At 41.9% G+C, this 14,969-nt stretch overlaps 1 protein-coding gene across 2 annotated transcripts; it reads left to right on the top strand.

Annotated features, from left to right (window-relative positions):
- Window positions 1-955: 955 nt before the first annotated feature.
- On the top strand, window positions 956-13,910 carry LOC119458420 (BPTI/Kunitz domain-containing protein). 2 transcript variants are annotated; one of them, XM_037720257.2, is made up of 4 exons: window positions 956-1,052; window positions 6,725-6,913; window positions 9,563-9,625; window positions 13,292-13,910. In XM_037720257.2, exons 1-4 carry the CDS (start codon window positions 1,010-1,012, stop codon window positions 13,480-13,482), a joined length of 486 nt encoding a protein of 161 aa, XP_037576185.1. In that variant the 5' UTR covers window positions 956-1,009; the 3' UTR covers window positions 13,483-13,910. The 2 variants fall into 2 exon arrangements, with proteins under 2 accessions (XP_037576185.1, XP_049527148.1); XM_049671191.1 differs by lacking the exon at window positions 9,563-9,625.
- Window positions 13,911-14,969: the final 1,059 nt, after the last annotated feature.

The following is a 14,969-nucleotide window of genomic DNA, read 5'->3' as shown; positions in this document are numbered from 1 at the left end:
CAGCGTTGTTATCAAGGGAGTATGTGGTTGGAATTCGTGGCCTACTGGCGAAAGACAAGAGTTTAGTTTTGGAAATATTTAATAACATTAACCAATTAGAACACCATGCAGTTATTTTCTCCAAGTCAGTCTGTTGTAAGTGATTTTGAGTGTTACTTGCTACACATCGATAAAGTACACAATCATCTGCAAATAGTCTGATTTTGGATGACACGCAACTGCGTAAATCATTATTATACATTAGAAAGGGTAAAGGTCCAAGTAGCTGCCTTGTGGAACTCCAGACGTAACATCAGCATAAAATGAGTTTGAATTGTAGGCAGAGTAGCTGCAAACTTACACACTGTCTGTACTGCATACGGCGTTATCACAGACGACAGAACGTTGACTACGGTTACAGTACCAGTTTTGTGGGGTAAGTGCACCAGCGTTGTCTCTGGAGGAAAAAGGTGGCATGATCATAAGCCATGTGTGATTCACTTGATCAAATATGAGGTCTAAGTATGCAAGGCGCAAAATTTGTCAGCTATCTGTTATATTTTCTATAGTACGCGTACTTGAGCTCCCTCGGCACTTCTGTTGTTTGCCATTACATTTTGCAAAAAAACACATATTACTTCCGATGAGTACAAACTTAGATATTTATATAAATAATTTCAGCACTATGTTTTTATACATTGTGTAAAGGCAGGACTTCTATGGTTAACTGAAACATAACTAAATTGGAGCGAAACGGTTGTTATTTTTATTTGATAAGCACCTGACCGGACTCTTTACCTGCGTAGCAGAAAGTGCTCATTGTAGATAACGAAATACGAGGTGATATCTCGGTCATGGCTGTGCCCAAAGTAGCGCACGGCTGGTAAGGATGGTTTGCCTCATCTTGCGCGTACCGCGACAGAGATAACAGCGTCCGCAAATATTCCCGGACAGCATTGTTCTCCAGCGCATAAAAACAGACGCCTGTGCCTGCAGTTTACCCTCAAGCTTGTAGCACAGGCACCTCAAGATGAAACCCTGCATTCTCCTCGCTTTCGTGACTGCCGCATTTGGTAAGTACCACTTTTTTGCAGCTGCTGAGCTTATTTCGTAAGTTGGAAATTATTGAAGTCGCTTTGCTGTGAGTACGAACGCAAGTAAGCTTTGGGAGTGCATATTAGGATGGCTTCGTGCCCACCTCTATTGGACGAAATACGAACTCGGCAGTACTTAAATAAGGAAACGTGCAGCTATTATGTGAAATGGACCTTATATAGTTCATGTCACCGTAAACGTTGCCCTTCACCCGCCATGGTGACGTAGTGCCTTTGGTGCGGCGCTGTTAAACCCGAAGGTGCGAGATAAAAATACAGCCACGCCGGCCGCATTTCGACTGAGTGAAATGCAAAAACACGAGTGTACAGAACACTAGGTGCAGTTTAAGGATGCCCAGGTGATCAAAATTATTGCGGAGTCTCACACCATGGCGTGCCTCATTAACATAGCCTGGTTTTGGCGCGTAAAACCCGATAATTTTTAATACCTTCGATTGCTTTATTTGAGTAATTAAGAATATTAGGACAAGGAAATTATAGATAATTGTGTAAGAGGGGACATCAATGAGCTTTTTTCAGACGATAAGCACATAGATTTGTCTTGTGTTGCCCGCTGACAAGCTTTACTATTATGTAGGAAAAACTAGGTCGATTAATTCAGTAAGATGGTTGATGACTGCTATTTTCTTCACTAATCTATATCACTCATTTAGGAAGCTAAGCAAATGGCAAAATATAACACGATTCGAACGCTAATTTATTCGCTGTTTCTTTGAAGCAAGCAAAAATATAAGACTAATTTTAAACCTAGCTTACAGCTTAATAACTACAACAGCGAAATATTTTTGCTTAGTATAAATGTTATCTGTTTTGTTTGTATGACGCAAAGTAACTACATAAGCGTCGACATAGGCAGCTTTCTCGAATTTCGAGCATTTACCACAACAATTTGCATGGTTTCTTTTTATTTATTTATTTATTTACAACATATCCTGCAGCGCCAAAGCATTACAGCAAGAGAGTGGGTACAGATAATAAAAAACAAATAAGCAAAACAGACAAACAGTTCAAGATATGATGATTATAAAACGAGGCATTCGTGATTTCAGAAACTGTTATACAAACCATAAAACAGCACAGTGTAAGAATAACTATATTAATTACAAGTTATTGATCAGATGAGCGAAGTGGACACCGTCAGCTGTGACCACCTCCTCTGGTAAAGTGTTCCATTCAGATATTGTCTTTGCAAAGAAAGAGTGTTTCATGTTTTTTGTATATTTAATTTGTCTAATTTTACAGCTGTGATCCCTCCTGCTTGAGATGTAGTGGGGAGGTTTTATATATTTAAATTTGTCCATACGAGTTGAGTTATTATGAATTGCATGCATTAGTTTCAACCGGTTTTCCTTCCGCCTTCTGTCAAGAGGTTTGATTACAATGCTATCGCCTTCATTTGTGTGACAGTAGCGCCCCGGGAATATTGTTTTAATATAAACCTCACCGCACGATTCTGTATACCTTCAGTTTTATCAAGAGGCATTTTTGATGGAGGCCCCACAAGCTGGACGCGTATGCCAAGTGTGGTCTTACTAGTGATCGGTACGCCGCCATTTTCAGTATTTGAGGCGCGCCACGCAGATTCCGAATAACAAGTCTAAGCATGCTGGCTGCTTTTTAAACGGTGTTATTGATAGGCTGATGAAATGAAAGATCTTCCGAAAGAAGCACCCCTAGATATTTCACTTCGGGTACGTTTCGAAGTACCTTATTACCGACTGTGTACCTTGTGTTCAGTATGCGCTTCCCTTTGCTAAATGTTACGTGGTAGCTTTTATCTGCGTTGAGATCTAGTTTACATGTGCTACACCATAAGGTGACATAATCAAGATCTTGTTGAAGTGATTGCATGTCACTATCTGTACTGACTGCCCTGTATATTACGCAGTCATCCGCGTATAATCTGACACTGGAAGAAATATTAGACGCGATGTCATTGATGAAAATTAAGAATAATAATGGTCCCAATACCGAGCCTTTTGGCACACACGAAGTCACTTCCACAAATCTAGATTGTTTTCCCCCCAGGACGACGCATTGTCTTTTGTTGTTGAGGCAATCTCCAATCCATTTCAAAATATTTTGATCAATGCTGAGAGCAGACAGTTTGTGCTTTAATAGTTCATGCGAAACAGAATCGAATGCTTTTCTAAAGTCTAAGAATATTGCATCAGTCCGCAATCTATTGTCAGCCGCAGTGGCAAGGTCATGAAATATCTCTATTAATTGGGTGGTACATGAAACACCAGCACGAAACCCATGTTGATTCTGGAAGAAAAAAATATTAGTTTCTACATGTTTTATCATATTACTGTACACAATATGTTCCAGTATCTTACAAGCTAAACAGCATAAGGAAATCGGCCTATAATTAGCTACCATAGACTTCGGGCCATTTTTGTGAATGGGCACAGCCAAAGTCGTCTTCCATTCTTCGGGAACAATTGCAGTTTCAAGAGATTTTCGATATATATGTATAGGTATTGAGACACAATATCAGAGCATGCCTTTATGCTTTAGGGGATATCTGATCTGGACCAGCTGGTTTGGAATCATCTAATGAACGGAAACATGTTATGATACCCTCAATTGTGATTGTTACTGGAGGCATTAAACATTGCATGTTGTATTTAAGAGTAGGTAATGTATAATAACGCTTTGGTTTCAAGGAAACTGATTTAAAGTTGTCACGGAAGCAGCTGGTTTTTTCCGTATTGTGTATTAATAATACTCCTTCATGCAAGATACTGGGGGTACCAGTTTTTTCTTTGCGCGTTCTTTTAAGATAGCTCCAGAAAGATTTTGTATTTTTTGTTATAGCCTCTGCTAGTCCAGAGAAGTAATCCTCCTTTGCCATTGCTATAGACCTTTTATGCTTCACGTCCAGTTCCTCTAGACGAGGCTGAACAACACTAGGGTTTATTTTATATTTCTGGTATAAGCGAGAGCGTTTTTTTATCAGCTTTTTCACATCACTGCCTACCCAAGGCTTATCGACTTTGCGCTTGTCTTGCGCATACTTAGAGGGAATGTATTTTTCAGTCAGTGCGGATAGCAAGTTTTTAAAAATGGTCCAGAAGGTATCGACGTCTTCGTCCTGGGATTTAACAATACAATCATCCATAGCTTACTCTAACCCATTTATAATTTCATTATATTTGGCTCTATTATACATATGTACTTTCCTGATGTCGTGGCTCGTAGGAATTAGATGCGGAAGCATGAAGCATTAGCGACCATGTTGTGGTCGCTAATGCAAGGAAGGACACACACTTTTTGCACAATGTTGGAGTCATTAGTAAATATCAAATCTAGGATGTTGCTTCCGCGTGTAGGCAAAGAAACGTATTGCTCGAGGCCGTATTTAACAGTTACATCACAAACTGGCGAGGAAGTTCCTCCTCTTGGTGTCCGTTCATCCCATTGTATGTTTGATAGGTTAAAGTCTCCTGCAAGGATGATGCGTTCATCAGGAAGAGTGGCCAGAATAGAGTCTAAGAAGCTGTCTATTTCACCACTGGCTCCAGGTGGACGATAGAAAGAACCCAAAGCAAGGGTACCTCCATATGAAGTCCTCAGGCGACACCATACCGATTTTGTTTCATTGGCGGCCATGTCAATTTACGTACTGTGTAAGGATTCGTTAACCATTAGAAATACTCCGCCGCCACGACGATTCCTGTGGTTTCTATAAACTTCATAGTTTGAAGGAAAAATTTCGCCATTCTTAATTGACGCATCGAGCCATGACTTGGTCGCAAAAACAATATCGGGATCCAGTGCCCCCAGTACCCCGTTAAAATCATCAATTTTATTTTTTATGCTCTGACAGTTTAGTAAAAGAACTGAGCACTCTGTCACTCCGTTTTTTGGTTTCTTAGCCTGTGGTAACTTTTTGTTTATTTTAGCTACAGTCTGGGCGTCGTTATCCCAAGTATAGGCTTCACCAATTATGATCAGCTTATCATGCACAAGTGAAACTTTGTCCTTTCCATTATTCTTCCTTGGTTTTGCAAAGGGCCACAGGTTGCGTCGGATTTCCCTCACACGTGGCGAAAAGTCTCTGGATATGCCGTAGTTAGTGTTTTTCAGTTTCCTGCCATTGCTTAAAACTTTCTTGGTGTCTTTATATGATAAGAAATTGGCGATAATGGGATGGTTGCGGTTTAAGGAATGACTCCCTATCCTATGTGCTCTCTGGATTGGTCCTATGGCGACTTGCAGTTTGTCCCGGCAAAAATTCCTGATCGTATTTTCTGATGTTTCCCAGCTTTCATGCGGGTTACTATCCTCTAGGCCATAAAAGACAAGATTCATTCTTCTGCTGTGTTTCTCCAGTTCGTCTATTTTTTGGCCAATGCTTCTGGGTTTTCGGACTGCATTTGAACTTGGTTTTGAAGCTGTGCAGCATGTTGATCCGCATGTTCAAGCTTTTTCACCCTAGATTCTAAGGATTCAAGCCTAGTCCCAACATCGCTCATTAGAGTTTAAATCTTTGTCTTTTTTCTATGTCATCCAGTTTACTAAGAATAGTACTTTGGCCATGCTGCAGTTTCTGTAAAATGTTAGTCAGTTCATCCGTAGGCCCAGGATTTTCCTCAATGTCGGCATCTACTAACAGTAGTCTAGCAAGAAACACTTTCACAGATAGGAACATCAGATATGAACACAGATATGAACATCTACTTCGTTTAAATGTGGACGTTCTTAAGATTACGCTGGCGCCAAATAACTGTCATTTGGGTGCGTTGAAATTTTCACGCATGAAAACTATGTATATTATAGGCAGTTTTTGTGTTTTTACGAAAGCAAACCCCCGGAAGAGTTTACATTAGCTGCACCTTCAGTTAAATGAAATAAAGTTCGCGAAGGAAACACATTCTTGGATTTCAAAGACAAGTATTACACAATCATTCAAAGGCATTATTATATTTTATACCTATATTCAAAGCGTAGGCACTGGGGCGTGAAAAATTTCTTGGACTTTGGAGGAAGATGGCTAAAGAAAGCAATCATCAAAATTATTCTGTCATTGAAGTTGATTATTTCACTACAGGCGACGTGGTGGCTTAGTGGTTATTGCGTTGCGCTGTTGCGAACGAAGTAATGCATTCGATTCCCAGCTTCGGCGGAAGAGTTTCTATGAAGGTGATATGAAAAACGCTCGTCTACCGTCTATAAGGTGTACTGTTAAAAACACCAGCTAGTCAAAATTATTCCGGAGTAGCCCGCTCTGGCATGCCTCATAATCATGCTATGCGTAAACCCCCCAGAAATTTTCATTTCATACTAGGTTGCGCAATACGATTAAGTGCTAACATCGGCAAAATATGATAAGCAATTGTGTAGTGCCTGCTTTTCTACCATATGTGAATATAGCGTATAAACGTAGAATAAAAGATATTAGTTTGGTAGTACTTGTTTATTCTAAATGAGAAATGGGCCTTTAGTTTGTTTTAGCAGTGCGCGATATAAGCAAATACATATTTCTAGCGCCAAAGACGCAATCATACCCTAGCTGTCTCTTGGCCATGTTCTCACTTCTAGTACCCTAAGGTGTAGGTACCACTTCATGACATTTTAGATCTGGGTAATCAGGAAAATTGACGCCCACTGTTCTCTATTCCCAGCGGCGACAAATTTCGAGCGGCAATGCGATCAGGGGCCAGATCCCGGTCTCTGCAGAGCATTTCTGCCCATGTGGTGGTACAACGCAAAAACTGACAAATGCGAAGAGTTCATCTACGGCGGTTGCGGGGGCAACGATAACCGATACGAGACGAGGAGAGACTGCGAAGAAACCTGCTCGACCAAAAAACGTAAGTTCAAAATGAAATGATTCAGAAGTACACATAGTCCTTCCTACCACTGTTAATACCACGAAATGACTTGTCCCTCTGCTTCAATATGTAGCATGACAGGTGCCCGGGAACTGTTTCTAAAGTACTTGACACGGAATTTTGGAATAGGTTGCCTAACAAGTCGTTCAGCATGTAGAATGTAGCTGCGAATAGGTGCGCACTTATAGCAACGCCTTTTTCAAGCCAGTTAAAGAGACGCTTGAACATTGTAAATCCAAAGTTTTAGGAAATCTGCGGAGCGGTAATAAAAGAAATATGCAAAGGAGGGCATTATTTGTTTGGAAACAAAATACGCCGGAGGAGCTGCACGTGTAGATGTTATTTTTATTTGCATGCACAATCACACTCAGAACAGTACGCAAATAGGTCGATATTTTTTTAAGAAATAGTTTGTATGAACCGTGGAATTGATAAAAAGTCTCACTCCCACTACTGTATGCTATTTCTCACTGTCATACTCGTTCTATTTATGTGAAGCAATGTTGACCACTGAAAAGGTTTCGCCAGTGAACGCAGGTGACAGAACTGAAGCGGGAGGCTACGGTCTGCACCTTAAATAACCATAAATGACTTAGCTTAAACTACACTCTTAAAAATAGTAACCAGACTACTTATGTGACTTCTCGCAGAAGTCACATAAGTCGGAGACAAGTAGGAACAAGTCGGGCGCTAAGTGCACGCTATGTTTGAGTATCTGCGATAAACATGTGGTGATTAGGTGAGCATAGCTCAAAAATTAGACGTGCCTTCCTAGTGACTTCCTTGTGGTCACAGGCGACCCGGATGATGAGAAAAAAATGTACGGAAGAATGAAAATGGACCAGGGTGCATACAACGGGCATTAGCGAGTCGTGGCCGCCAGCTTACGGCTATCCTTGGAAATAAATGTACAATCATTGCATTGCACCGGTACAAACATATTGGGCAGAAACTGGGAGGATGCGTGATAAGAAGGCGACGATTACGCAGCGAGAGATCAAATGACAAATATTCGGCGTAGCGGCAAGAGAAAGGAAAAGATCGGTGTGGATTAGAAAGCAAACGGGGGTAGCCAGTTTTATAGTTGACATTAAAAGGGAAAAAATGAAGCTGGGTAGGCCATGTAATGCATTAGGGCAGATAGTATAGTTAGTTACAAAATGAGAAGGGAAGCGCAGTAAACAAGAGCGGAGAACTAGATAGTCTGAATAAGAAAATTTTCAGGCATAGGATGCAGCTAGCTGGGGCAAGACACGGTAACTGGAGGTCGCCACGAGAGGCCTTCGTCCTGCAGTGGAAATAAATAGTTTGGTGACGACCATAGGCTTGACACTTTGGATACACCTCACCTGTAGTCTAGTCTTTCAATGAGAATCCGTCGATGCGCTCCCTGCTAACTCGCCTAAAAGGTCAGCGCGTTCCTAACGAGCCTTAGTTGTGAACTTAGTTGAAGAGACTTCCAAATGTCGATTGTTAAACGTCACCTGGAACAAAGTATTGGACCGCGTAAACGACTTCGCTTAAGATATTGTAGATATAAATAAACATCCGCGTAAAATTTTATGTTTGAAACACAAGCCAAAGCGTCACAAACATCTCTAAATATAAGAAGCATTTTCTTTCACACCGAAGCTGAAAAAGTACGCCGCCATTACAACTGGCCGGAAGTTGTGCATGACCTAGAGTCCGTAGCTCCTTGGCGTCACCTCCCAGATAAACCGCAGCCCGTGGCTGCTCACGCTATGCTGAAGAAATCTCGGGCCAGGCGTGCTGAGACATACCTAATAGCGACAACCACCAGGTGCGCATGTTGTCCGCTTAAGTGCGGTTAAAAGGCTGCTAACACGAAAACAACGCACTTGCCACACCTGCTGCTTTGCCAATATTGCTTTTGTGCTATACCTTGTGTCCCAGCTAATGTTAGCCGGGACACCCTATACCGTGCGTCTCTGCTAACCTTAGCCAAGCTGTTTAAGACAAAACAATGATTTAGAAAACACAGTGCAAGATACAGTTATAAAGCCAGTGGTGTTGGGTCGTCACAGGTATGACGATCAGGTCTTGGGGTCGCATCTTGCAATGTGTTTTTTTTTTCGTTCTTTCTTTCGCAGAGCAGCTTCGCGAACGTTAGCTGGGACACCCCATGTGCTACTCATAAGAAATTTATACAAAGTGACACTTGCAGTTGGCCTGTATTATGTGTGTATCTGCCAGTCTGCGTTCAATTTAGCCTGACACTATAAAGAATGTCGAATGTGCTAAATTCTGCTTCTTTGCAGCTTGTCAATATTAGTTTCTTTTTTTTTGCTGACATCAGTGATGTTGTGGCCTTCGGAAAGTCTGGACAAAACTGCCAAAACCTCAATAAGAATATTTACTACAACCTTAAAGCAACTATGTCTATATAAAAGGACAAATTATATTATTCTACTTGGTAAAAACGATGTTTTTTGTCTTCCTGTGCAATACAAACAACCGACCAATGTTAATGGAAAGTTATGATCTATTTTCAATCTCTCACGGTAAGAGCGCTTGTAAAAGCTGGTGTATGTAAATTTACGTCCTTAAACTTTAGAAGCTTACAAGCTTTGCTGAAAATGGTGCCTGTTCTTGGCGTTTCACCTATAGTAGCCTACAGAAAAGAAGGAAGTGCGGCTGCTCTGGCTGAAGGGACCAAAGATACGGAGTCGGGTAAGCTGAAATATACATATCATAATTTACTGCAAGCGAATATTTCATTTCTATGTTTCTAAGATTTCGAATCGTGTTTCAGATTGCATATTATAATGGAAAAAAGGCAACCGCCCGTCCATCCAACAATTTCCCGTTGTTTATTACTGCTGCTTCCTCGTTCGCCTTCACTCATGCTACTACCCAGTTTCACTTTTCACAATTTAATTGAAATGTGCGAAAAATCCGAGAAGCAAGAGAGCAAATTTTCTAGAAACATGTGCATCTAGTGAAACGTATCAGTAAAAGGAGAGCTTCTCTTTTGTCTCTGTTTGTCCTGAGTGCCATATAAAGCCGCAATGGGATGCGTCAAGTGTATCAGAAATTAGGCCTGATTGCTGTAAAAGATAGCACTGTGCAATCGACCAATACGGAAGTGCGTCTCTTTGCACTGCCATTTTGCTTAACTAATGGTTGCAGCGGTCATCCTTCAAATGAAGATGAAGTGCCAGCTGTACATGCTGGGGCTTTGCATGTCTTTGTGAAATGGTTTCATCACGAGAACCACGTGTACGTTTTACATGTCATAGTATACAAGGAAACTCTGGTTTTGCGCGCAATTCGGAAAATGACAATGGCACTATTAGTTTGGCAAACTGCGCCGCAGGACAGCTAGCTTTACAATTACGAAAAGTATCTCGAGCCTCAAATTAGGCGCTGAAAAGTATCTTTACGCACATCCGTGAGCACTAAACCAAGCATCACCTTCATGTAATATACATTTCAAGTACCTTCGGGTATATTCCACTCCCAAAGAAATTACTCCTGCTGTCCGCTTACAAATTAAACACAGCTTGATGATGATGATGTATCGCGTTTAATGGCGCAAGGGCCAGATATGGCCAAATAGCGTCATGACAAGCGTAAACGTTATCGATGAGCTGTTAATGACGTGGGCAATGAAGTTTCTCATGGCAAATGTGACATGGCTGTAAAAGTGCCTAAAAAAGTCGCTGTAAATGGCGTAAAACATATAAGTACTAAAATAATGACATTGACTACTTAGTGATGTGGGCTATGGCAATTGAGTTTCCTTAAAAAAGCATGATGTAACAGATATAACGCTATAACAAATGTGACACTAGCGCTAGATGAGGGTCCTCGAATACAAGGGCTATTAATGACATGCTAAAAATTACCTGGCCAAATGATTTTCAGGGAGTCTGTTTCACTTAAGAATTCTAAGACTGTTTTCAGATTAAAAAGCGGTTCATTGCTAAGAAAATATGCCGAGTGAAGAGGTATGTTTTCGCGATATGCAGAGGGGGAGTATCTTTTCCTCTCTGCTTCTATTGCAGGGGAATGAATAAGAACATGGACAACTGTCAGAATATTGCCGCACTTACTACAAGACGGAGGATCTTAACTCACATATTAGTGTGTCGCTTCAACAAATTTTACAGCGATATCAATTTACAGCAGAGATCAAGAAAGTCATTACTTTGTGAAGAAAATGAATAACAGCGCGGAGGATCAGTAGGCCAGCATATATGTTGGGAAGTTGAAATCCCTCACTAATATATTGGGGTTTGAAGGATGCCGCAAAATAAGTGTGTTAGGCACATCGTGAAGCTCAGCTTTTGAAAATGGGTGGGTAGGAGAGAGGACGGTAGCAAACAACGGTCATAATTTTACATTGATTGATATCAACGCAAGCACACACAACTTCCAGGATACAGTCAATGTGGACTTGATGACATTGCAGGGACTTTCAAATAGCGAGTAGTACGCCTCTGCCTTGGCGAACAGTGCGATCGCTACGGAAGATACGAAAACGAGACGAGTCAAAGATTGCACAATCTTGTACTTGAGGTTGCAGCCAAGTTTGAGTTAATGGAATAATAGCAGCATCACAGCTATCGACGAGCGAGTCAAGTGCCTCGTGCGTGCCAATCACACTTCTAGCGTTAGCAACAAGCACTGAGGCTTGTGCTTTTAAAGATATACCATTGCCCCTCGCGCGTTCCTACGTAGCAGGGTGATGACGCGGATTGTCAGGCACACGTGCGTGATCTGGAACAGCACTTTTAACCTACTTGACGCTGCCACTTGTTGGATCATACAAGAAACATTGATTCTCATTGAAAAGCTTGTTAAAACGCAGTTTAAATGAGGGGGAGTCAGGCTGGTTGTTACGAAATTCGAGAAGGTTTTTCCTAGCTAGCCTTTTCGCTGGCGAGAATTCCTCAGATACTGAATGTTACTACCTTTCAACTTGCTGCGCGATGAAAGCATGCTATCATTAATTTTAAAGTTTGATATTTTAATTACAACCAGGCGATACTTCGCGTTTGAAAAATTCCCAATTCTATGTGCCTGTTCAAATGAGTTTGGTGGTAAGGCATTTCCCATCGCTGACGACAGAGTGTCCAGATTTTCTGTTCAGTTCGCAGCCACGATTTAGGGGAATTAGGTATGCCGAAAAAATCAAGTTATTCTGTCCTCCAAGTAGAGATAAATCAAGATATCCATTCTCCATGTCGTCCAACTTCGAGACTATAGTGTCCTGCTGCTCTTCCAATCGCTCAGCGCTCTGTTGAAGTATGGAGAAATCATTTAAAACAATGTCTAGTGCCTCAGATTTACTTTCAAGTTATTCAAGGCGGCGGAAAATAACGGTTAGCTTGGTTTCAATTGCGTTTTGGCTAGTTTTCACATCCTTAATATGTGATTTGAACTCGGACTGACTTTTAGCAAGCTCGACTGCTGTCTTCTTTATGTCTTTGAGCATTAATAAGACGGTACACATCTGATCAGACGGGTTCGGAAACACTACTCGAGGCAGTGGCATCCTGAGCTGACTACTGCACCTTTGGAGGCCCCGGGTTTTCCTCAACATCAACTATATCGAGTGAGCATCCATTAAGCGCCATTTTTGCGCCTTAAAGCGGCGATAATAAGCGAGACTGGTAGAAGTACACTCGGGCGCACTAAGCACTCCCCTGTGCAAGAGTCGTCTAATGCGATGTCTCCTTCAGGAGGACGCACGACCATGTTGTAGTGTTCTCGCGCGATATAGTTAAAATGCGGCAGGATGTACCTGCGAGAAACAGCACAATTCCAAATGTCCGGCAATTTTTGCACCAACGTCCTATGCTCTTATTGCCATGTTTGTGATATAAGACATGTGATAGCATGACATAACTTGATTTTTGAGTAGTTCAGCACTGAGGCTGTTGATTCGCTGTAGCGAACGAACGTTCTGTATCATCGTTGCCTTGTATAATTTCCAGATTGTCTACAAAGAACCTAGATTACTTGCATACATGATGCTCAAAACTTCAAGGAATGGTTTAATTTTTGGCAAACGCAGTACAGTCGGTGTGTAAGTGCAAAGTAATCTAGCAACGTAATTTGCGAACAGCCAGCTACTTCATAGCGCTCCTGTTAAAGAAGACGATTGAAAATTTTTCCACGTCATAAAGAACCGCAGCAAGCAAAAAAGGCACAAAAAACGAAGGAAAGTAAAGTGCAGATTCTCGATGAAACATAGTGTATACTCACAGGCATAACATTAGCATTTTAAATTAGGTGCCGTAGGGACATCATCAAATAGAACAACCACTGTCCCGTCCATGATGTGCTCACTTCGACCATTTCTATATGTTTTTGTTTTTCTTTTTACAGTGTCAGTCACAGACGTGTGCGGGAGACCACCTTTCCCTGGCCCCTGTCTGGCATACTTCCCGCGCTTCTACTACGAACCCAAGACCAATTCCTGCCGCCCATTCATCTACGGAGGCTGCAAGAGCAATGGAAACAACTTCGAGACGCGCCGTGCCTGCACTGACTTTTGTGTTTCTGAGTTGGCCGGCTAAACCATGTCGTTGTCCGAATAAGAAGAGCTGACACATTTTTCTCAACGTGGCGCTTGGGATGGCGCAAGCGCCGCAACGTTCCGGGATCCGAAAACAGAAGCCATGAGCACCGTGGGAGGAAGCACCTTCGGAATAGACGATGCTTGGTCCACCATAAACCAATTAACACCTTTAGGAGTGCCCTTTCTGTCTATAATACACACCTTTACTCCTTCGAAGGTGTTAGAGCGGGAGTTAAGCGTGTAGACCGATTTGCATCCTTAAATGCATATAAGGGTGTAAATCGGTTTACAGTGCATAACTATCGGCGCACACAAGTGGTCAAGCAACCGGATGGAAGGAAATAATAATGTAAAAAAGGTTTACGATTGTGTACAGCTACAAGTTGAAACTGCTCTGAAGCCTTAAGGAATAAATGTGTCAGCACATGTTTTGTTCACTTATTTGCACGACGGAATGCCGCTGTGACTGAATGGCTATCACGTTCTTCCGCCGAGCACAATGCCGAGGATTCGATGACAGCCGCGGTGGGTATAATTTCCATGCGGGCAGGGTGCAAAAGTGCTCTTGTATTTAGATTTAAATGGACTGTAACGAACCTGAGGTGGGTAAAATTAATACAGAGTCCTCCGAAATGCATGTCTCATAATCAGATGGCGGTTTTGAGACCTAAATCCCCCAAATTTAGTTTTTCTATATGATGTCCCTCATAATGAAATAAGTATGCGGTTTTCGGATCTTAAACCACTTAATACAGGAAGCACCCAGTAGTGTGGAAACCTATTTGTAGCAGGTGCTTTACAAACTTCAACATCCGTAAGTGAGAACACCGGTTCCCCAGCGTACTGCCATTGTTGGATTGTCCTCTGTCGATGATCCAACAGGCCAACAACGCTTCCTGGCGGCCTTCAACAGCCCATCGAAGTCCTTACCAAACCACTCTTTCACGCTGGCCTGAGCCACCTTAGCCCGAGCAAAACATTTTGCTTTTACACCTCTTTTGAAAATTGATGCAGCCCAGATCCCGAGCAAGCATACAGAATTGGCTCCCATCCGACTCGAAATCACTCCACGCTGTTATACAACTATGCCTGTTATTCGGTCTTCCCCTAAGTGAAGAAACAGTAGCTTGTCGCTTGTATGTACCTGGGCGTTGCATTGACCTATGTACACTCATTCTTGATTGGAATGACTGATAGTGCCGAACCAAATGCCTGTGGTAGTAAAAGAAGTGAACACATGTGCTATGCCTGTCCTTTGTAAACCAAACGATTGCTTTCCGTACCACTCTAAGCAAGCTAGATAGAAGACCTTTCCTCTCGTACCAGTTCTTGGAAACATGGTCTGGCATATCACAGCTGTAGGAAGACGTCGAAGTGCTACTGCGATTCCTGAAGGTAACTGGATTCAAGAACCGTTGGCGATACAGCAATTATAATTTGCACTATGTTAGCAACGTAAACACTTGACTAAACACTCTCCTTTAG

This window comes from Dermacentor silvarum, chromosome 7, assembly GCF_013339745.2.
Source record: "Dermacentor silvarum isolate Dsil-2018 chromosome 7, BIME_Dsil_1.4, whole genome shotgun sequence".
Taxonomy (NCBI): Eukaryota; Metazoa; Arthropoda; class Arachnida; order Ixodida; family Ixodidae; genus Dermacentor; species Dermacentor silvarum.
This window is presented reverse-complemented; position numbering and strand designations above follow the sequence as displayed.

What these genes read in the sequence shown, in the direction of transcription:
- LOC119458420 (XM_037720257.2), top strand. Translation starts at nt 1,010, where the DNA reads ATGAAACCCTGCATTCTCCTCGCTTTCGTGACTGCCGCATTTG. An exon ending in TTTCGTGACTGCCGCATTTG is followed by an intron (nt 1,053 to 6,724) that starts GTAAGTACCACT and finishes CTCTATTCCCAG; the next exon opens with CGGCGACAAATTTCGAGCGG. An exon ending in GACCAAAGATACGGAGTCGG is followed by an intron (nt 9,626 to 13,291) that starts GTAAGCTGAAAT and finishes TTCTTTTTACAG; the next exon opens with TGTCAGTCACAGACGTGTGC.